Source organism: Brassica napus, chromosome A9 (genome assembly GCF_020379485.1).
Source record: "Brassica napus cultivar Da-Ae chromosome A9, Da-Ae, whole genome shotgun sequence".
In the NCBI taxonomy this organism is placed as follows: Eukaryota; Viridiplantae; Streptophyta; class Magnoliopsida; order Brassicales; family Brassicaceae; genus Brassica; species Brassica napus.
Window position 1 is genome coordinate 18,205,865 of NC_063442.1, and position 23,382 is coordinate 18,229,246.

At 36.0% G+C, this 23,382-nt stretch overlaps 2 protein-coding genes and 1 pseudogene across 4 annotated transcripts; all 3 read left to right on the forward strand.

Annotated features, from left to right (window-relative positions):
* Positions 1-6,256: 6,256 nt before the first annotated feature.
* On the forward strand, positions 6,257-8,300 carry LOC106422389 (short-chain dehydrogenase TIC 32, chloroplastic). The gene is made up of 8 exons (XM_013863186.3): positions 6,257-6,518; positions 6,647-6,878; positions 6,958-7,037; positions 7,138-7,291; positions 7,362-7,440; positions 7,537-7,621; positions 7,875-7,921; positions 7,997-8,300. Exons 1-8 carry the CDS (start codon positions 6,413-6,415, stop codon positions 8,165-8,167), a joined length of 954 nt encoding a protein of 317 aa, XP_013718640.2. The 5' UTR covers positions 6,257-6,412; the 3' UTR covers positions 8,168-8,300.
* A 114-nt stretch (positions 8,301-8,414) lies between these two features.
* On the forward strand, positions 8,415-11,472 carry LOC106422388 (cysteine-rich receptor-like protein kinase 34). 3 transcript variants are annotated; one of them, XM_013863184.3, is made up of 6 exons: positions 8,535-9,529; positions 9,868-10,103; positions 10,190-10,400; positions 10,480-10,717; positions 10,799-10,952; positions 11,025-11,472. In XM_013863184.3, exons 1-6 carry the CDS (start codon positions 8,641-8,643, stop codon positions 11,331-11,333), a joined length of 2,037 nt encoding a protein of 678 aa, XP_013718638.2. In that variant the 5' UTR covers positions 8,535-8,640; the 3' UTR covers positions 11,334-11,472. The 3 variants fall into 3 exon arrangements, 2 of the variants coding, with proteins under 2 accessions (XP_048596790.1, XP_013718638.2); XR_007316426.1 differs by lacking the exon at positions 11,025-11,472 and having other exon boundaries at positions 8,527-9,529; positions 10,190-10,405; XM_048740833.1 differs by lacking the exons at positions 10,190-10,400; positions 10,480-10,717; positions 10,799-10,952; positions 11,025-11,472 and having other exon boundaries at positions 8,415-9,580; positions 9,627-9,960.
* An 8,338-nt stretch (positions 11,473-19,810) lies between these two features.
* LOC106422386 lies at positions 19,811-23,115 on the forward strand (annotated as a pseudogene).
* Positions 23,116-23,382: the final 267 nt, after the last annotated feature.

A 23,382-nucleotide genomic window follows, 5' to 3' on the forward strand; every position in this document is an offset into this window, starting at 1 on the left:
TCTTTGTGTCTTAATATTTCTGCCGTAAAAATCTTACGTCGAAAAGCTACTTTTAATGCTATTTCTTGTATTTTTTGTTGGATGTGGATTAATAACCCAAACAAAGTTTTTAACTTAGAATCAGGGAGACGATCTTTATTCTTAAACTTAAGAACCTGGACTTTCACGTGAATGCATAGATGTGTATGCCTGCGGGTTGTTATTTTGGGTTGGTTAATTCGGTTTGCCGGTTTATGTGGATGCTGAATGGTCTGCAGAAGTGAACCGAAATATTTACGTTCAGTATTGGTATCAACCAAATAATTAATTTAGAAAATATTCCAAAACTTAAAAATAATTAAATCATGTATAATCTCTCTCATTTACCAATTCTTCTTCAAAACATACCACGATATTTAATATCTTAAAAACTATTTACACCAATGTTCTAAAAACGTACCCACTATAAATTTTTATATAATAATTTTTGAGAATATTATTGTTTTGCAATTTAGAATTTTTTTGATAAACACTAAACTAATCACCATATATATTTTTATTAAAATAATAATGAAAATGTTTATTAACTTTAAAACGTTTGAAAATAAAATTTCAGTACGTAAAATTAATATTATAAAATGTAAAAATATCAGAATATGTAAGCAAATATATTAACAAACAATCTATTAATATCGGGAAATATATTGTTAACCCTATCAATAACATTTTTGGAAATTTATTAGAACAAAATTATATTTCTTAGCAAAATATTATCAAATATATTTTTATCATTAAAATTATATCTAGTTTTAAAACATTAAAAATCATTTAAAAATAATGGAGGACATGTTTAAATAGACAAATTATACTATTTTGATTCTCATATATATATATATATATATATATTTATATAAAAATTTAGATAAATTTAGAAATTAATAATATTAACAAACTATATATGTTAGCATATGCTATATATATACTGGGTTATATACGGATCTTCAGATCTATTTGTGCCACCATGAATCTCCATCGGATATAAAAACATTGATCGAAACTCAAAATTATAATAGAATAACTTTACAACCATTTGTTTTCTAATAAAAGTTATAGATTCTTCCATATTTTATCAAAATGATCAAAATCTAGTTTTCTTTAAAGCAAGATCATACTCTAGAAAGATTTTTTAAAGTTGCAGATTTTAATAGAGATCATGAGTAAAGATGAATCGTATGTAAAATGATCTCTTATTTCTCAACTGACAAAATGAGTTTGGTACAAGATATATATACACTTGACTAATCCTGTAAACCAAATGAGAATCATAATACCTATTCAACTAAACCGGACTAAACCAGACTCTATACATTAATATTCCCCCTCAAGATGAAGGTGCATAAAGGTTAAAAACACCCATCTTGCTGATAATGTCTCGAAATGGAGCTGGATACAATGCCTTAGTCAACACATCGGCCAGTTGATTGTCGGTACGAACATACATTGTCTTCAAGATGCCACGGACGATGCACTCTCTCACCTTATGGCAATCAAACTCCACATGCTTGGTTCGCTCATGAAAAACAGAATTAGTAGCAATGTAAAGAGCAGCAGTGTTATCGCAATATAAGTAAGCTGGAGGAGAAAACGGCACTCGGAGAGACTTGAGAACACCACAATACCACATAATCTCCTTAGTAGCCACGCTCATAGCACGATACTCCGCCTCAGCTGTACTCATCGATACTATGTCTTGCTTCTGTGATCTCCAAGATACCAAAGAACTGCCCAGAAACATCGCATAACCTGTGACTGATCTCCTATCATCAGGACAACCTCCCCAGTCAGAATCAGAGAACCCTCGCAAGTCAAAATTATCCTCCACTCCATAGAACACACCCTGTCCAATAGTACCTTTGAGATACCTCAACACCTTATGAACAGCCTTCAAATGAATATCTGTTGGAGCACAAGAATACTGAGCAAGCTTGGATACTGCAAACGCGATGTCAGGTCTGGTATTTGTAAGATACTGAAGCTTCCCAACCAATCTTCGATACTGCTTAACATCTTCAATCAAAACTCCATCCTCCTTAGATAATTTCTGATTCGGTTCCATAGGTATGGAAGAAGGTTTACAATCAGAAAATCCCGATGCCTCCAATAGATCCAACACATACTTTCTCTGGCATAAAGAAATGCCTTCAGCTGTTCTTGCAATTTCAATGCCAAGAAAATACTTAGGTATACCCAAATCTCGTAGCTTGAAAACTGCACTTAAACTGCTGATCAACTCACTCACTCCCTCCAGAGATGTACTCGCAATGAGTATGTCATCTACATACACACTGACTATCAAGAAATGCCCCGCAAGTTCTTTGATGAACAGAGTGTGGTCTCCATGACATTGTTCAAAGCCAAAACCCAACAGAGTTGCAGAGAATTTTAAAAACCACTGCCTCGACGCTTGCTTTAAGCCATAGATAGACTTATGCAATTTGCACACTGCAGTTGGTGAGATTTGTTCCCCCTTAATCTCAGCATATCCCGGTGGAAGCTTCATGTATAATTCTTCATCCAAATCACCATTGAGGAAAGCATTGGAAATATCCAATTGATGTAAATGCCACCTCAATTTAGCAGCTAAAGCAAAGATCAAACGCACTGTAGTCATCTTAGCAACAGGAGAAAATGTATCTAGAAAATCAATGCCCTCCTGTTGTGTATAACCTTTACCTACAAGCCGCGATTTAACTCTCTCAACTGTACCATCAGGGTTAAATTTCACAGTATGAAGCCACTTACAACCTATAGCAGTTTTGCCTGGAGGCAATTCAACAACACTCCACGTTTCAGTACGATCAAAAGCTCCAATTTCCAATCCCATCGAGTCACGCCATACTTTATCTTCAAGAGCCTCGGAAAGTCTTTGAGGAATTTTGAAAGAAGTAATGGCATTTATGAAAGCACTAAAAGGCTCAGCTAAATAAGAATAAGAAATAAAATTTTGTAATGGATATGGAGTTGTAGTTATAGGAGTAGTGTTATTAGTAGTATAGCAATGAAAATCCTGCAAATGAGAAGGCGGTTTGCGTTGCCTAGCAGACTTCGGTTCAGAGGGAACAAAAGCCGGAGAAGATGACTCATCACAAGGATGATGAGTATCAGAAGATGTTTGCATAGAAGGCAATACATCAGTTTGTGCAGGGAAATGAAGATGAGGAAAGAAACTTTTGACATCTTCAGGAATGTTTGAAGAAGCAAAAGGGAAAGTATCCTCATAGAAAATGACATGCCTAGAAATTGAAACTGAGCGAGTCTCTATATCTAAAAGCTTGTATCCTTTGTAACCAGCAGGGTATCCTAGGAACACACAGGCTTTAGCTCTAGGTTCAAACTTATTCCTAGACTTGGGTGACGTAGACACATAACAAAGGCAACCAAAAGTCTTAAGGGAATGATAATCAGGAACTTGAGAGGTTAAACGCTCATAGGGTGTCTTATTCTCTAAGACAGGAGATGGTAAACGATTAATAAGAAAAACTGCTGTTAATACACAATCCCCCCAATATTCTAAAGGCATACCTGACTGGAACATAAGGGCTCTAGCTACATTTAACAGGTGCTGATGCTTTCTCTCAACCACAGAATTTTGTTCAGGAGTTTCAGGGCAAGAATGGTAAGCTTTTATTCCTTTATTCAAATATAGATTAGTGAAATTCAATTCATTTGCATTATCAGATCTAACTGCACTCACATTCATGTGAAATTGATTCTCAATCATTTGAATAAAACCCGGAAAAACATGTAACACATCAGATTTCTGTCTAAGCAAGTAAACCCAAGTAGCTCTACTAAAATCATCAACAATTGTTAAGAAATACTTGTAACCATCAACAGTAGGAACAGAGAATGGACCCCAAGTATCTATATGTATTAACTCAAATGGTTTATTACAAAGATGATTTCGGTTTATAAAGGGTAACCGCTTTTGTTTAGACAAATGACAAACATGACACGCATCAGAATGTTTAACATGTTTATCTTTAGGGAAATTTAAAATTGTGGAAAGAGATTCAATTTTCTTCATAGACGGATGTCCTAATCTTCTATGCCAAGTCAGAGAATCAACTACCAGGTTGGAGCAAACAGAGAAGTTACCTGGAGCAATGAGATTAATACGCGAATTCTCTTGATCTAAGACATATAAATTTGCGACTTGACTACCTTGACCAATCATCAACTCCTGAGTAAGAGCCTGAATAAAACAAGCATCAGAAGTGAAACAAACTTGAGAATGTAAAGTCTTAGTTAGAACACTAACACTCAGCAAATTGAATTTGAATTCAGGAATATGTAACACATTATGGAGAGACAAAGCATCAGTGAGTTGAATGTAACCAGTCCCTGCTATCTTAACTGTATAACCATTAGGAAGGGTAACGAAGGTGTTTTCTAGACTTCTATACTCTCTATATAATTCCCTAGTATGAGTAACATGGTGACTAGCCCCGGAATCTATGATCCAAGCACTAAGAGACAGCTCAGTTTCTTTAGATACAGAACAAGTCAGCATGTCATAGTAAGAGTTATTATAGAGAGTGAGGAAAGTACCAGAAATTTGAGATATAACTGGTACAGAAGTTGAAGTCGAGGCTACTGATTTATCTGAGCATGGAGCAACACTCGGGGAATGGAGCTTGGAACTGAAGAACGCAATCATCTGCTGGAGCTGTTCCTTAGACATATTACTGCTTAACTCATCAAAACCTTGCTCATTCTGGTTCTGTGACACAGTCATCGTTGCAGCCAAGTTAGTATTACCAATCGTGTTACTCTTCTTTGCACGTGGATGTCCTGGTGGATAACCATGGACTTTGTAGCACTTGTCAACTGTATGTCCAATGCGGAAGCAATGTGAGCATTTTGGTTTCTGATAACTACCACCATGTGCCATGAGAACCGGATTTTGATTCTGATCTGCAAACTGTGCTTGATTCTGAAACGCTGATGGAGTAGGCTTCATGACCGAAGGTCCTCCTACTACTCGCTGGCTCTCGTCTTGATCAAGCATATTGTAGATGTCATTCAATCCCGGCCTTGGCTTCATGTTAAGAATCTGACCACGAATGTTATTGAAATTATCATTCAATCCCATCAAGAACTGGATGATACGGCTTGTCTCTGCTTCCTCCAGAAGTTCTTTGACTTGATCACAATCACAACGCTTCACCGTGCTAGACTTCGTGTTAGCTAGTTGTTCCCACAGTGTCTTCTTCTTTGTGAAATAGGTTGACAAATCAAGATCTCCTTGTTTGAGAGTCATCACCGCTTGCTCCAATTGATATTTCCGTGGCAGATTACACACTTTGAATCTTCGAAACAGATCATCCCACATCTCAGTAGCATCCTGATAATACAAGATACTATCATAGATCTCCTTACTCACGACATTCAGAATCCACGATTTCACCATACTATTGCAACGACTCCATATCTTGAACGAGTTATCATCCACTAACGGCCTAGGAAGCGATCCATCAACAAAGCTAAGCTTATTCTTCGCATCTAAGCTTATTTTCATCGCAATCGACCAGCTGTTGTAGTTTGAACCGTCAAGAGTATGAACAACAATCGTCAAACCTGGATGATCCGCAGAATGGAGGAAGAACGGACTGTGGATGCTATCGTACGCTTCTGATGGCTTTCGCATAGATCCGTTTCCCCCTGGAGTCATCGATTGGCGATTCTGTTGAGTTTTCGTCATCGCAGTGAGAGGTTCATCGAGATTCTGGAAATCCTGACGAAATCTGCTCGTGGAATCTTCGTCTTCCGATATCGCACTTCGAGTTCTCATCTTTCCCCCTCTCTTCACCATTTTTCACCAGATCTGAGCTCGATACGATCAGAAATTGATGAATAGAGTGAAGAACCAACGATCGGAGGATGAATTGGGAAGAAAACGAAGAGGAATCGAAGAAAAAACGAGCTAAAAGAGCTCTGATACCATAATAGAGATCATGAGTAAAGATGAATCGTATGTAAAATGATCTCTTATTTCTCAACTGACAAAATGAGTTTGGTACAAGATATATATACACTTGACTAATCCTGTAAACCAAATGAGAATCATAATACCTATTCAACTAAACCGGACTAAACCAGACTCTATACATTAATAGATTTTTGTTTCCTTTCTTTTTCTTTGGTTTAAGAAAGCAAAATATCTTAGAGCACTTATGTTTTGGATTTAGAAAACTTACAAGTAAATGATTAAATCTCATTAACCTACTACCAAAATACTAGAGCAATAATATCTAATAAGTATTAGGAAGCTGCTACTTGCGTTGATCTGAGAATCTCTGCAAAGAGCTCTCTTCCGAGACGACACTGAGGTGTGTTTGTGAACTTTTCAATTTCGCCAAAGAATAAAAAAATGTGGCCTTTTTGGTGGAAAGGAGCATCTGGATTCTCAGCTCACTCCACAGCTGAACAAGTCACTCATGGAATCGACGGTACTGCTCTCACCGCAATCATCACAGGTCCTTTCTTCTCTATGATCTGTGTTCGTCTCAGTACTTGATTTTTAATTTGATCAAACTGATTCAGCGATTTAGTCTTTGTGGGTATCTAGTTAACTGAAGAAAGGCTCAAACTTTATTATTTACAGGAGCATCAAGTGGTATTGGAGAAGAGACTACGCGAGTTCTTGCTCTTCGTGGTGTTCATGTCGTAATGGCTGTGAGAAACACAGATTCTGGTAATCAAGTCAGAGCAAAGATACTTAAGGACACACCTGAAGCTAAGATTGATGTTATGAAGTTAGATCTTAGCTCAATGGCTTCCGTCAGGAGCTTTGCATCAGAATTCAAGTCCTTGGACCTTCCATTGAATCTTCTCATGTAAACATTTTATAATATCATTACTTGCTTTTGAACTAGTGTGTATGGTTTAAGCTGATCTATGTTCTTGTTCTTGAAGTAATAATGCAGGGATCATGGCATGTCCCTACACGCTCTCAAGCGACAACATTGAGTTACAGTTTGCAACCAATCATTTGGGTATGTTTAACCAGAAACAAAAAAAACTTATGATCCTTCTTCATTTTTGCATTTTTGTCTTATTGTATTAACATAAGATGGGGAACATTTTGTGTGTCAGGTCATTTTCTGTTGACGAACCTTCTTCTGGATACGATGAAGAAAACAGCTAATGAAAGCAATACTGAAGGTAGAATTGTCATTCTCTCATCGGAAGGTCATCGATATGCTTACCGGGAAGGGATTCGGTTTGACAAAATAAATGACGAAGCAAGGTGATTGTTAGGGGATAGTATTGTTCATACTAATAACATACTCTTATTGCTCTCATTGTGTCATTTGCAGTTACAACACTTTGCAAGCGTATGGTCAGTCAAAGCTCTGTAACATATTGCACGCAACTGAGCTCGCTAGGCTGTTCAAGGTACACTAGTATTTTTTGTCTTTTTATCAGTTCCAAATTTTTTAAAGAAATGAGTTGAGTTTTGTCGGTTCTGTGTTGGTTTTGCTTTAAAAACAGGAACAAGGTGTGAATATCACTGCCAATTCACTTCATCCCGGATCCATCATGACCAATCTTTTGCGCTACCACAGCTTCATAAATAGTAAAAATTCTTTGGCTCTTTTGTTCTTAAATTTTGGCACTGGATACACATCTGATTGTAATAATAAAATTCTAAGCCTGCCCTGTGAATTATATCCTAGGTGATGTTTTATGTGTAAACTAGTATAAGATGAATTTTGCTTACCATATTAAGCTTGTCAATGAATGAATTTAGAGGACCAACCGCTAGTCTCATGTGGAGTGGTGAATCTAACAACGGCTTTCTCTTTTCTTTTTTCTCGTGTTTGATGCAGCACTTGGAAACGCTGTGGGCAAGTATGTGCTTAAAAGTATCCCACAGGTAGGTTTTTATTTTATTTTATTTCTCCATATGTAATTTACTTCCACATTCATCACCATTCTCAACCTATCTCAGGGAGCCGCAACTACATGTTACGCAGCGCTGCACCCGCAAGCAAAGGGAGTGAGTGGGGAGTACTTGATGGACAACAACATATCTAGCCCGAATTCTCAGGGTAAAGACACAGATTTGGCCAAGAAACTGTGGGAGTTTAGTTTGAGTCTAACTGGTGAAGAAGAATTATAGATTTGTTTGCAAAGTAGAGTCCTAAAGAAAAGAGATCTGGTTTAAATGTGGGACTATGTAAGGATATGCTGGTTCAGCTGTGAAGACAAATATTATCCTTTCATTTGAATAAAAAAGTTCAGCTGTGAAGACATATATGTGTTCCAAGTCCTAGTTCCATGTAGGATTTGGGCATGATTTATTAGCGTTGCCCTCATGCTTAAAGATTTAGTTTAAAAAAAAATTGGGTTTTTGATGTTTTGAAAATGAATATTTACGTAAATTTGAAATTTAGATTTTTTATTAAAGAAAAGTTTATTTGTTGACTCGACTCCATTGTAGCTATTGACTCCAAACTTGGTCTGTTGACTCCACTAAGGGATCTGTTCAGAATTTCACAATCTATTTGCTTATTGGTGGATATAATAGCATTGATTGTCATCCTCATTGGTGGCGGGCGTCTCTATGTCTTGTCCCCTTTTCATCATTTCTCCATGGATTATCTGCAAAGAAAAGCCACACACGGTTTGCCTTGTAATTTTCTAACATCTAAACACAAAGCCTTTGGTTCTGATCTTGAGAGGATGAAGCTCAAGACTTCATGTTTACATATCTTCTGTTCTTTCCTCATAAGCTTGGATGCTGTTTCTGCACAAATCTGCTTGAATGGTTACTTTAGACCCAATAGTGCGTACCATTCAAACCGTCGTCAGATACTGTCTTCTATTGCTTCTAATGTCACGTCTCACAACGGTTTCTTCAACTCCTCCATCGGTCAAATTCCCAACAGGATCTTCATCACTGGCATGTGCATCCCTGAGACTAAACCAGAGTCTTGTTCAGATTGCATTGAAGACGCATCAGAGAGATTGTTAGAGGGCTGTCCTAATCAAACGGAAGCTTATTCATGGCCAGATCTTTGTATGGTGCGTTATTCAAACGTTTCTTATACTGGATCACTCGTTATGGAACCGTCTCATGTGATTTGCGATCCCGGAGATATCAATGTTGATTTGACAGTGGTTGATAGAGTCTATGATGAGTTAATGGTTCGTACAACAGCTGCAGCTTCAAATAGATCATCATCATTTGAACAAAAGTACTATGCAGCTGAGGCTGCTTCTTTGAAAAATTTCGAAACTATGTACACGATGATGCAGTGTGCACCTGATGTTTCCTCACAGGATTGTGAGTTTTGTCTCAACAAAAGTGTGGCTGAGTATAAGTCATCTTGTCGCGGTAAACAAGGTGGTTGGGTTAGCCGACCAAGTTGCTATTTCCGTTGGGAGATGTATTCTTTTTCTGAAGCTTTTGATACTATCACATTGCCACCACCTTCTCTGACTCCTCCTGCTAGCGATGGTGCAACTACAACCGGGAAAGGTAAAGCTTCTTGATATGATTTGTAACAAGAATCTGTGGTATATTTCTCCTCTTTTTTTTTTTTTTTTTTTGGGGGGGGGGGGTGGGGGGAACACAACTTATTTTCATTAAAACAAACAACAAAAGCAAGAGGGAATTTAGACATCCTCTTGGAAAATAAACATAAGGTACAATAGCAAGGAAGATTAAACATGATAATTCTTCTAACGAAGTTGACAGCGAATTCAAGACAAAGATTGAATGCCTCGAGGAAGCTTTTACGACATACAGCTGAGATTTAGTCACCTTATGTTGTGGAAAACTTCTTCTCATTCGCCAGTGATTTGTGACTTATGCAGATGGAAAAACAAATTTGACAGGGACTATTGTGGGAGTTGTTGTCCCTACCATCGTTATCTTCTTGGCAGTGCTTATTATAAGATTCACGGTTTGCAGGAGAAAAAAATCAGAACCTGGTGATGATATCACCCGAACAAGCTCATTGCAGTTCTGTTTTAAGACAATCGAAACTGCAACTGATAAGTTTTCGGACAGTAACCTGATAGGACGAGGTGGATTTGGTGAAGTTTACAGGGTATAAGTTCTTTCTCTGTGATGAAGTTGATACACAGCATGGTTTAAGTAAGCAGATATGATAGTTAGTTCATCTTACTTATGTAGGGAAGGCTTCCAAGTGGAACTGAAGTAGCCGTGAAGAGGCTGTCGAAATCATCAGGGCAGGGCGCGCAAGAGTTCAAGAATGAGGCTGTTCTTGTGACAAAGCTTCAGCACAAGAATCTGGTTGGAGTTCTTGGGTTTTGTTTGGAAGGAGAAGAAAAAATACTCGTCTATGAGTTTGTACCCAACAAAAGCCTTGACTATTTTCTCTTTGGTATGGTGAGGTTTATCATTACTTACAAGTTCTGATTACTCCTTAGTAGCTAAATGATTCATATTTTGGCAATGTACAGATCCTGAAAAGCAAGGCAAACTTGATTGGACAAGACGGTACAACATTATTCAAGGGACTGCTCGAGGACTTCTATATCTTCATCATGATTCAAGTCTTACAATCATACATCGTGATCTCAAAGCGAGTAACATTCTATTAGATGCCCACATGAACCCGAAAATCGCAGATTTTGGCATGGCGAGGATATTTGGAGTTGATCAATCTCAAGCCAACACAAAAAGAATCGTTGGAACATAGTAAAAACTTATCTTTTTGGACTTTAAAATTTCTGCTTGGTCGTTGCTTGTAAGCTAAAAGGTGTTTCTTTTATGTTGCAGTGGTTATATGTCTCCAGAATATGCAAGGTGTGGCCATTTCTCCATGAAATCTGATGTGTACAGCTTTGGAGTTATGATTTTGGAGATTATAAGTGGCAAAAGGAATAGCAGCTTCTACCACATTGATGATTCTGCTGGCAACTTGGTCACACATGTAAGCGCGTATAGTCTTTCATGTTTGATTAGGCCAAAGCATATGATGAACTTACTTGAACATTTGTCCTAGGTTTGGAGGCTTTGGAGAAACGGGTCACAATTAGAACTCGTGGATCCGACATTGGAAGAGAATTATGAGAGTGACGATGTTATTAGATGCATTCATATTGCACTTTTATGCGTTCAAGAAAACCCTGTAGATCGTCCAATGTTGCCAGCAATCATCTTGATGCTCACTAGAAGCAAAACCACTTTACCTGTGCCTCGAGCGCCCGGATTTTGCTTCTCAAGCATGAGTGGTTTTGCCTCACAATCCACGAGCAGGTCTATTCCAGGTTCTATCAATGATGTGACGTTTACAAAACTAGATCCTCGTTGAAGAATGGTGTTTACTATAAGCTGACACTCTAATAAATCTATGGAAGTATCAATATGGTCTCGTGTTTATTGTCATTGGCTCTACTTTATAAGACATTTGAACAAATATACAGACATATAAATCACATTCTTGTACTACATATACATACATTCTACAACAAGAACCACGGTTTGACTCGTTTATCAAGGACGTACAATCAGGGCCAGCACTGAGATTTTGGAGGCATGTGGCTGTTTCTATGTAGAATTTTTTTTTTTACAAATTTGAAGCTCTAAATTTTTTTTTTCAGAGGCATATTCGTATGTAATTTTTTTTTAAATTTAGAAGCCTGTTGCAAATGTTTCACTACGCATTCCCTAGGGCCGGCCATGCGTACAATCATTCACATGCATTTTAACAAGAATCTGTTGATACCTGAAACTGAATCAAACACTTAAATGATTTAAAGCTTATGCAGACATGATTTCAATTTCGATATGGACTATTGGGTGCAATTGTTGTCCCTAAACAACGTCAACAAAATGTTGCATTATATAATCAACTAATCAAGTTTAGTGGACTTAAATGGGCCTCTACAGCTCTGTTTCACCCATTGTTACAAGTTATATTACCTCTGTTCTTGTGACAAACCAGTTTTGCTATGTTTCATAAACAGTAGTATTTGTTTTCAATGAAGCTGTCATATTAAGCTTGTCAATATATGTTTATGATCTAACAATGGATGCAGTAGAGGACCAACCGATAGTATTACGAACTGTGTGGAGTGGAGTGGAGTGGTCGATCTAATAACAATTTTGTTTTTATCTATTGTTTCGTGCAGCAACTGGTAATGCTGTGGCACACAGGTCAGTTCTTTTCCTCCACATATAATTTACTTCGAAACATTACAATTTTAAGAATTTTGATCCTTCTGTCTCAACTCATGCACATACATTCAACCTTTTGGGGTGGATGTGGGACACGTGTGTGATACGTTTCACGTATCAAGTCGGATCAAAACAGATATAAAGCTGAGATACTAATTTTATTGATGAAAATGATGATAGAACAGGTTACAAGCTTGAGAGTTTAATCATGGAGTCTCTCCTCTCCCCCTGGTTTGACCACTCTCTTTCGTGATGACTCTCCTCTCTCACATTCCCAAAGATTATAAAGCTACACCATAATAGTTATTTAACTAAACCATGGTTACTTTTAGTGTAACCCCTACTTTACTAAGGTTACTTTGCCACTTGTAGTCCTTATCCCTTGGCCATTTGACCCTTGAATAACTTAACGTCTTAACTTTATGTTTCTAACACGTTTTTGGTTGTTGTTTAGGCCATTTCACACTAGTATCTTTGATCATTTGAAACAGCTTTTAGAGCAAGATTAACCATAGAACCCCTAATGGGTTCTTAATTCGTTTTAAAATAATAGATTTAGCTTAAGAACTTTTGTTAAGAACCTTTTCGTTTTAAGTGCTCCAATGGTAAGTTCTTAATTTGGGGTTCTTAAGAAAAAAAATAATATTAAAGATAAATCTTATTAAAGATAAAAATTTATTTATAAAATAAAACATATTACAAGAAAACGTTTTTAAACATAGATTTAAAAAAACATTAAAACAAAGATTAGTAAAATAAACGAGAATAATTTGAAAGAAGCATCCAAGCTCAATTGTTGTCCTCATCACGTCCGAATTTACGCCATATATGTTCACCAAAATCAGCTTTCAGTTGTTGATGTATTTCTCTATCACAAATTCTAGTTCGAACACCCATCATATTGGCGATATTTGTAAGGATATCTGTAGAATACGTGAGATCAACATGTGAACTCCCGGAACTCTGAAACATCATATTGAGTGTATCCATCTCGTTCGTCTTCTACTATCATATTATGGAGTATGATACATGCTCTCATAATCTTCCAATTTTGATTTTATCCCAAAAAGTACTAGATTTTTAACAATGGCAAAGCGAGCTTGCAAAACTCCAAATGCACGCTCGACATATTTTCGGACAGCCTCTTGATGTTGAGCAAATAAAACTGCTTTTGGTCCTTGTGGTATTGGAATAAATTGGATAAAAGTTGCTCGTTTCGAATATACCATCGGTGAGATAGTAAGCCAAATGATACTCTATTCCATTGACAGAGTAAGTGACTTTTTATTATGCCATCGAAAACAGGTGAGCGATCAAGAACATTGATATCATTTAAGGTACTTGGAGGTCCGAAAAATGCATGTCATATCCATAGATCATACGAAGCAACCGCCTCTAAAATGATCGTGGGTTTTCCCGAACCACGTGAATATTGATATTTCCAAGCGGTAGGAAAATTCTTCCACTCCCAATGCATACAGTCGATGCTTCCTATCATCCCGGGAAATCGACGATACTCTCCAATATCAAATATGCGTTGAAAATTAGCCGGTGTTGGTCTTCTTAGGTACTCATCGCTGAAAATTTTTACTATTCTTTCGACAAAATTTTCCAAACATGACCGAGTAGTAGTTGAACCGAGCCGGAGGTATTCGTCAACCACATCAGCTGTATTACCATATGCCAAGACACAAATAGCTGCTGTACATTTTTGAAGTGTAGAGAGACCAAGCCTTCCGAGACCATCTTGTTTTTGTTAAAAATATCTCATTTCATTAAAGAGTCGATCAACAATTTTCATGAACAACGGCTTGTTCATTCTAAATCGTCGGCGCAATAGATTATCAGGATATGTTGGTGTTTCACTGAAATAATTATTTCACAGACGGAGATTGCCTGCTTCACGGTTTCTTTCGATATAGGCTCATTTTTTCCTTCTTCTCCTTTCTTCTTGTTGATCACCGTAATTATTGACAACATTTTCGATGTTTGATCAAAATATTGATCAAACTGTTGATCAAATGTTTCATCTTCTAATTCCTCAAAAATGATTATGGGAAGAAGATGCCATAACTTAGGTAAAATTGTTTGAGAAGAATGAGAGGTGAGAACAAAAGAAACAAGAGGAGATAAGAAATGAGATGGTGGAGAATGAGAAGTTTATTTATATGAGACATATGTTTATATGAGAAGTATGAGAATTTTGTTTATATGAGAAATTTGATGTTGGAGAATGAGAAGTTTGTTTATGAAAGAAGTATGAGAAGTTTGTGAAAATGAGAAGTATGAGAAGTTTTTTTATATAATACATAACACATTACTTGACAGTTGACACAATACATACAAATTGACAAAATACAGAACACACTACTTGATACAATACATACTACTTGACACATCACACTACACACTACTTGACACAACACTACAACTTGACAAAGCTTGTCCCACAAAATTTGTTGACTTGGTCGTTTATCTTCTGCCACATTTGCTTACAATGAGATGACTCTCTCACTTTAGAACCTGCAACCTTGGGACTTGCTGCAAAGTATGCAGCAATCCTTTTCCAGAACGCACCAGCTCTTTGCTCATTAGCTACAATCGGGTCTTTGCTTGTGTTTAACCAAGCGCTAATGAGGGCAACATCATCTATTGGCGTCCATGCCCTCCTTTCCTTACGCTCTGCAGGAGTCTCTTCTTCTGTTGCTTGACTGCTAAAGAGAGGGACTTGGGAGGAAGAAACTTCGACATTGTCTTGGACATAACCAAAGACAGTGTCTTGCTGACTATTCAGAATGTCAACAAAGTTTGCTAACGGTGTATATGAATTTGAATCCTTATCCGAATGGCTCAAGAGAGAAAGAAAAGAGAGAAAGAAAATAAATATGTTTGATAGATGGAAGAGAACAAGGATATTTTTTTTATAGAAGAGAAGAAGGAAAGAAGCATTGATCACCATTGATCAACACCCCAACCATTTCGAGAAGACAGTTTTCTAACACATTAATCACACATCAACTTTGATTTCTATCTAACCTCTTACATCTCTTTAATACCAAAAACAGAGTTAACTCTATCTCTAACCACAACATTAATTACCAACGTTTCAATTCAAACCAAAATCACAATCAATTCAGTTCAGACACACAAACCAAAAGCACATGAGACACTGTTCAATTCAAACACAAAGCACAATCAATTCAGTTCAGATACACAAATCAAAAGCACCATCAACGCGGTTCAATTCAAACCAAAACGATAATCAATCCAGTTCAGACACACAAACCAAAAGCACAATCAATTTCGTTCAAGTCAAACCAAAAGCACAACCATTCCAATTCAATTCAGACACACAGACGAAATCAATTCAGTTCAGAGACAAAGATATGCGTGTTACCTTTATTGCCATTGTAGTCGAATGTTGATGTCTCTTCCTCCGAACAATCTTGATCCGAACCATCTTAGACGAACCTTCCTGTCTCTTGATCCGTCAGACGAACATTGATATCCTCTTGATCTGAACCATCTCAACAGACACAGCAAAAAACCAAATAAAAATGAATCAGAGGTGGCCGATTACATGAAGCAAACAAATCATAAGAAGAGACACCAAAAGCCAGATCATATGAAGCAAACACATCAAAATAACAGAGAAAGACCAAAATCTAAGACATGCATCAGTTGAAAGATTACGACATAAAAAGAAAAATACTCTGCTTTACCTTTCGCTTCGTCGAGTTCAGCCGTCGAGAGAGAAATAGAGGTTTTCCACCGTCGAGGAGCGCCGTCGAGCCACCAAAAGAGACGCCGTGATTCTTCCCCAAGGAGAGATTACGAAAGAGAGGCGGAGTGGTGGAGGAGAGCTAGAGAGACGCGTCATCGTAGATCAAATAGGACACAATCGACGAGTCCACCAACAGATACGAGGTTTCCACAGAGACAAAGGCCGACGGCTTCATCCGATCAGTGAGAAATCAATAATCACCGGCGTATTCGACGAGGAGAGGTGAAGAGACGCAGTTTCATACACGAGAAGGAGAGAGAGACGCCAAGTGCTTTTTTAGAGAGAGAGAGAGAGGTGTAACCAAGAGCGAACACGTGTTCCACAAAACCCGGTTCTTCTACCCCCTCTTTAAGCACCGTTTCTTCACATTAATACCTTTTTTTCTAAATCCCCATATATTAATTGAGGAACATTTGAAAAGATATAACTTCAATTTTGTAATACTTAAAAAAGACCATTTGCTTATGTGTCAATCAATTAGGTAGTTAATTAGTCTTACGTGTCAGCCTCACATTGAAATTGAAAAATATGTTGGTCCAATTCGATTTTTATATCTCACTAGAAACATTTAATACCAACTATATGATATCATATGATATTAACTAAAGCAAGGTGGCTATTTATTATATATTATTTCCTTAAATAAAACCTACGAAATTACCTAATGTGATTATGATATATATAGTAATTAATGATTTTAAATAATGAAGATTTGCTAATAATTTGTATGCTTTCTATTATTTTTGTTTAATTATTTACTATTAAAATAAATTACACAATTATATTAATCATATATTAAAATTTTAGATTTTTTTATATGTTGTATTTTGAATTTTTCAATACGGGTATAAATTACTAAAATTGTTAAAAGTCTCACATAAACTTTTGTGTTCAATGTTTAAGTTTTTTTCTACAATAAGATACAATGATAATAAAATCATATAAATAAATAATTTTATTTTAATAGGTGTTTATGTTAATATATATATATATATATTTCATATTGTTTCAATTTAATTATATATCATATACGATAGATAAGATTGATTGTTTTGATTTATTTATTCTAAAATGATTGCGAATAAACAAGAGCGGTCATTTAATTTATATGTACAAGCCAATTTATTACATAATAGTAACTGATTTCTTAGCTATTTAATATATAATTATTATTTTATTATTCATAATATGCAGAAAAATATAAAGTAAATATTTATTCTGCACAAGGTGCAGATCTTAACCTAAGTATGTATCTTTTTAATAATTTTGAATCTTAAACATTTTCTAAATCTCAGGTCAAAATAAAAGAAAGAAATGAGAATAAATTCAAAAATCAATATTTATATCGAGCAATAACTAAAATGACACAAAAAGGAGAAACATATCGAAGATAGATATGATTGACACGTGAACGTAAGCTTCTCATAATTATAATGAACTTTTAATTTGCTAAATCATGATATAAAACCGAGCTGACATGGTTTCATTGTAACCAAATAGTAGGCATGATTCTTCGATCTAAATGTTAGGTTTTTATGCGATAAATAATTTTTTGACCTAAATTATTTTTAAAAATGAGATCAGTTCATTAGTAAACAAATTATGTAATTAACAGAAAAAGTTTTAAAAAATTGTTTAAGAGCCAAATATATTAATTCGATCAATAATATAATTTTTTTCCATATAATATTTCTTAAATAATTTTTATATAAATTACTATGTGCAATGCGCATATCTTATTCTAGTCCTAAATTAAGCTAAGCACCACCTTAAGCACCCGCATTGAACATGGTCTTAGGGTTTGTGTTTGTCAAAGAGTCAAAGTCAATGCCTTATCTTCTAAACCTATGTTTCTAATTGGGTCCGCTAAGGAACATATGCAGACAAACCCACATGGCATCTTGATGTATTTTTTGTTTTTGTCAACACGCACTTATATCCTCATCTATAGATCACAGCAAATATTAATACCCCTGTTCAAAAACGCGGTCGCCTGGCCGCCTAGGCGTCCGAGAAGGCGCGATTCGGACATCACCCGCGGCGATTTTTGTATAATCGCCCCAAAAACTCGGACTCAGATTACTCGGCCCATTAACCAACTAATCGCCTCATTTACCGATTAATCGGCCCGATCATATAGACAAATTATAAACTGTGAAGTATATGTCGGGCTTTAGAAGAAATCCGAAACCCAATTACCTTCTATCCTTTTCCAAACATATGAAGTCTATTATATAGAGTAAGATTTTGCATCTCTTTTCTTCCACAACCGATGTGGGACTTCTGTAAATCAATACAAAGTTACAAACAATGCGAAAATAATATATTGCAGGCGGGGTACTCGGCCTAAGAACATGTGACATAACCACTGAGAAACAGCAATGTTTTGTTACTTGTATGCAGATGTTAATATATATACACGCATACATATATGAATATTCAAAAACTAGGCTAGATTAATTTGTTTTTCAATTGTATGGTATTAACATATGCTAATAATTAATTTTGTTGTTCAAAAAACTATTACATTCTAGTATATTTATATTTTATATTTAATTTAAATTATAATTAAATAAAATAATAACTAAACTAGTCCCCGCGTATATCCCGATTAATCCCCGATTTTTTGGTAACTCGCTAGGCCCGTGATTGCCGCCCGACTAGCGCGTAGCGTAGTTGCGAACATGGATTAATACGTAACATCTGTTAAAAATGAATCAAATCATAAAGAATTATCTACTTAAAGATGATAATACTAAAACTTAAAAAGATGAATATCTGATCCAATCTAGCAAATGTGTATATATAAGCACATGTACAGAATTATATATACGTATATTGTTGTTATGGTAAAATAATTTCTTGGTAATACTATTAATTACAATTATTTATATGTATATGATACTTTTTAAGGTTTTTGCATCCAAATTAAGAGTACAAATAAATTTTCTATTTCATCTTTATTTAATACATTACTTTATTTGATTTCGTTAATTAAAAACGTAAAAGTAAGGATAACAACGAAAAATTATCTGATATATGCATTGAAAGTTTAAAATGATACTTATAATAATATAAATTTTAAAAGATCAAACGACGCTTAATATGAAATAGAGGAAATATTAAACTGTATAATTATTTTTTACTATACCAATTTAAAATATTGTATAATTATTCTTTATAATTCCTGGGGACATATTATATAATTACTTTCTTACCTATACAAGGTTTACAATGTTTTTATTCTTTAGTTATTATTTTTTTAAGAGATGACAGATTTGTATTTTTGAATGAAATATTGTTGTTTCCACTAAATTTTGTTTTCTAAAAAACAACATTTAAAATTTTATTTATTCTTATGAATCAAATCAAATATCGGGTTAAAAATACATGTTTTACCAGATTGTGTAAAAAAATCAAATCCTAGAATTGCCTATTCAGACGAAACGAAGCAGATCATGATTAGGCCTGGGATTTTTATCCATAACCGAATACCTGAACCAGAACCGACCCGAAATAGACCGGTTTGGTTCGGTTTCGGTCCTAGACAATTTATCCGATGGGTATTAGTGTTAATTATCCATGGATATCGGTTCGGTTCCGGTTTTTACCCGAAACCGAACGGGTACCCGTTTAACCCGAATTCTATGCTTAAAAACAAAGATTTTGTATTTTCCGAGGGTCGAACCTGGGTTGGATAGGCAAGACGACAACTGTAATACCACTAGACTAGTTCAACTTTGTTGTATTTAATACATATTACTAATATATATACGATTTCTATTTACTTTTCCTTAAAAAATAAAATAAATAAATAAAAAATTGGTATATAATTATTTTATTTTGCAAATATTTATATAATTCACATAAAAAAACGGGTACCCGGAACCGACCCGAAACCGGTAGTACCCGATTCGAAACCCGAACCGAAATCTACTAAGTACCCATTGGATATAGAATTCATTTATCCGAAAAACCCGGACCCGATCGGATCCTATCCGAACCCGAACCAAATATCCGAAGTCCCAGCCCTAATCATGATTATTTATAACAATTCGGATATCCAATTGGTGCTCAGCTTTGATGTAAACACAAGCTTTTGGTTCTGTTTTTTTTTCAATTCTAAAGTTTGTGAATCCCATCGCTTTCCTCTGTTTTTGAATGATTTTACGCAAATCTGATATATTATAATAACTGAGAATCTTGAGACCATTTCACCATGTGCTTGCTTAGTTTCCTAAACTACCTTTATTATATGTTGTTGATGCAGTACAGAGTATATGAGTCCATATCATTGCTTTGATCTTTATTATCATTTATTTCCGCGAGTGAGGTCTCTCTCTCTATGTCTTGCTGTTTTCTTTGACCAACTGGTAGGGTGCCCTAGGAGTCAACGAATCTGTCATTTTCTCAATGCATAAATCTGCAGAAAAAGTCCATATACAGTATTTGAATTATTATTTTTGATTAACCACAGTATTTGAATTTGAACTTCTCTAACTTCTAACACGAAGCATTTAGTTTTTTATTTTTTAGAGGATGAAGCTCAAAATTTCATTTTTACCAGTCTTCTTGTTTTCCCTCATAGCCTTAGATTCAGCTTCAGCACAACAAATCTGCTTCAATGGATTCTTTAAACCCAATTCTACTTACGACTTAAACCGTCGTCAAGTCCTCTCTTCTCTTGCTTCTAATGTAACATCTCACAAGGGCTTCTTCAACTCCTCGATCGGTGAAAACCCCAACAGAGTGTTCATCATTGGCATGTGTATCCCTGGAACCAAACCAGAGACTTGTTCAGATTGCATCAAAGCTGCATCCGACACCCTGTTGAAAAGCTGTCCTAACCAGACAGAAGCTTATACATGGCCAGATTCTTGCATGGTACGTTATTCCAACGTTCCCTTCTCTGGATCCTACGATATTGGACCTTCTCATGTGCTGTACAAATCCGGAGTTCTCAACTCTAATGTAACAGTATTCGATAGAATTGGAGAAGACTTAATGGAACGTACCATAACTGAAGCTCCCACGAGGGCTCATGAACATAAGTATTATACAGCTGGTCTTGCTTCCTTGACAGCTTCCCTAACTATGTACGCGATGATGCAATGTACACCTGAACTTTCTACAGGGTACTGTGGATTATGTCTTCGGACCAATCTTAATTAATTATAACTTATGTTGTCGCGATAAACAAGGTGGTTCTATTACAAGACCGAGTTGCTTTATCCGATGGGATGTGCATCCTTTTGCTGGAGCTTTTGAGAATCTTACATTGCCGCCTCCTCAGCCTCAGTCTTTACCTCAGCCACCTCTTTCTTTGCCTCCTCCAGTAAGCGATCTGGCTAGTAAAACAGACAAAGGTAAACATTGTAACAAGAATATTGATGAAATAAGAAACTGAATAACTAATATGCAAGGATTGTTGGTGATTTCACGGCTTATGCAGATGGAGAAGCACTTTCCATAGGAATTTTTGTGGCGATTCTTGTCCCTATTGTCGTTATATTGGTACTACTTGTGGTAGGATTCATGGTGTGGAGGAGAAGTAAAGCATACCTGACAGTTACAATTCAAGGTTTGTTGGTTCCTCTTTATGAAACTACCAGAAGTAACAAATATTGGATGTTGATGAAGATGTTTCACATTGTTTTTGTAGCTGGTGATGAGATCATACCACTAAACTCACTCCAATTCAAATTTAAGACAATCAAAGCTGCAACTGATAAGTTTTCGGACAGTAACATGATTGGGCAAGGTGGATTTGGTGAAGTTTACAGGGTAACTAGTTCTTTCTCTGAGGATTGCTACTTGTCTGTACTGAATCAGTAAGCATATTGTGTGTTTGTAGGGAAAGCTTTCAAGTGGAACTGAAGTAGCGGTCAAGAGGCTGTCAAAAACATCTAGACAAGGTGGGAACGAGTTCAAAAACGAGACTGTTCTTTGCACAAAGCTTCAGCATAGGAATCTAGTTCGACTTCTTGGATTTTGTGTGGAACGAGAAGAAAAAATACTTGTCTACGAGTTTGTACCCAACAAAAGCCTCGACTACTTTCTCTTTGGTATGATATGAACTTAGTCAATAAATAAAAGTTTCAAAGTGTTTTCTTTTGTAGCTAATGAAACTATGGTTAGGAAATGTGTAGACCCTACAAAGCAAGGTGAATTGGACTGGAAAATGCGATACAACATTATTAAAGGGATTACTCGAGGGCTTCAATATCTTCATTATGATGCATATCCTACAATCATACACCGTGATCTCAAAGCGAGTAACATTCTCTTAGATGCTGATATGAACCCCAAAGTCGCAGATTTTGGCACCGCGAGGAGTTTTGGAGTTGATCAAACTCAAGCCAACACAAAAAGAATCGTTGGAACATAGTAAACATTTTCTCTTAATAACTTTTGAAGCTACTATTGTGATTGCTTTGTAGGTTTAAAACTGTTTCTTTATGTTGCAGTGGTTATATGTCCCCAGAGTATGCAATGCGTGGCCATTTCTCTATGAAATCCGATGTATATAGCTTTGGAGTATTGGTTCTGGAGATTATAAGTGGCAAAATGAATAGCAGCTTCTACCATATTGATGATTCTGATAGCAATTTGGTCATACATGTGAGTCTGTGAGCTTCCATTTTACTTGTGTATAATAAAACCAACGGATGTTAACTTAATTGGTCACATATGTTATTGTTAGGCTTGGAGGCTTTGGAGGAACGAGTCACCATTAAAACTAGTGGATCCGGCAATGGGAGAGAGTTATCAAAATGATGAAGCTTTTAGATGCATTCATATTGCACTGTTATGTATTCAAGAAGATCCTGCAGATCGTCCAATGTTGCCAGCGGTCATATTGATGCTCACTGATAGCATTACTATACCTGTGCCTCGGACGCCTAGATTTTGCCTCTCAAGCATGGGTGATTTTGCCTCCCAGTCAACACTTAGTTCTACCAATGATCAATCGATTGGAGATTCAGATCTTCCTTGAAGAATGAAGTCTTTTTAGATAATAGAACTGTAATAAATCTATGGAGTTGTCATCATCTTCTCTTGTTTCCTGTCATTTGTCTAATTTATGAGATTTTTTAATATAAAATATAGACATTACAACTTGATTGTGTTACATACATGTGTAGCTGTCTACTTTTTTGACCCCAACCTTGGGTTGTTGACCACATTAAAGATTCAATTTTCTTTCATTCTTCCACACGTTGCCTTCTCTTTTTGTTTGCTTTTCTGTAACACTTGTGTAGAATATTGTAACATAATAATGAACGTTCACACCATTTCTCACTCTACTTGCTTAATTATTTGATTATATATTATGACGCCATATCATTGGTTGGTGGAGCTAATAGATTTATCATTTGACCAGCTTGTTGAGTTCGTC

Bases quoted from the DNA above. Each gene is read 5' to 3' on its own strand.
- LOC106422388 (XM_013863184.3), top strand. From the start codon at position 8,641: ATGGATTATCTGCAAAGAAAAGCCACACACGGTTTGCCTTGTAATTTT. The intron at 10,104-10,189 runs GTATAAGTTCTT...TTACTTATGTAG, and splicing joins GATTTGGTGAAGTTTACAGG to GGAAGGCTTCCAAGTGGAAC. The intron at 10,718-10,798 runs GTAAAAACTTAT...TTTATGTTGCAG, and splicing joins AAAAGAATCGTTGGAACATA to TGGTTATATGTCTCCAGAAT.
- LOC106422389 (XM_013863186.3), top strand. From the start codon at position 6,413: ATGTGGCCTTTTTGGTGGAAAGGAGCATCTGGATTCTCAGCTCACTCC. The intron at 6,879-6,957 runs GTAAACATTTTA...TTGTTCTTGAAG, and splicing joins CTTCCATTGAATCTTCTCAT to TAATAATGCAGGGATCATGG. The intron at 7,038-7,137 runs GTATGTTTAACC...TTTGTGTGTCAG, and splicing joins GTTTGCAACCAATCATTTGG to GTCATTTTCTGTTGACGAAC.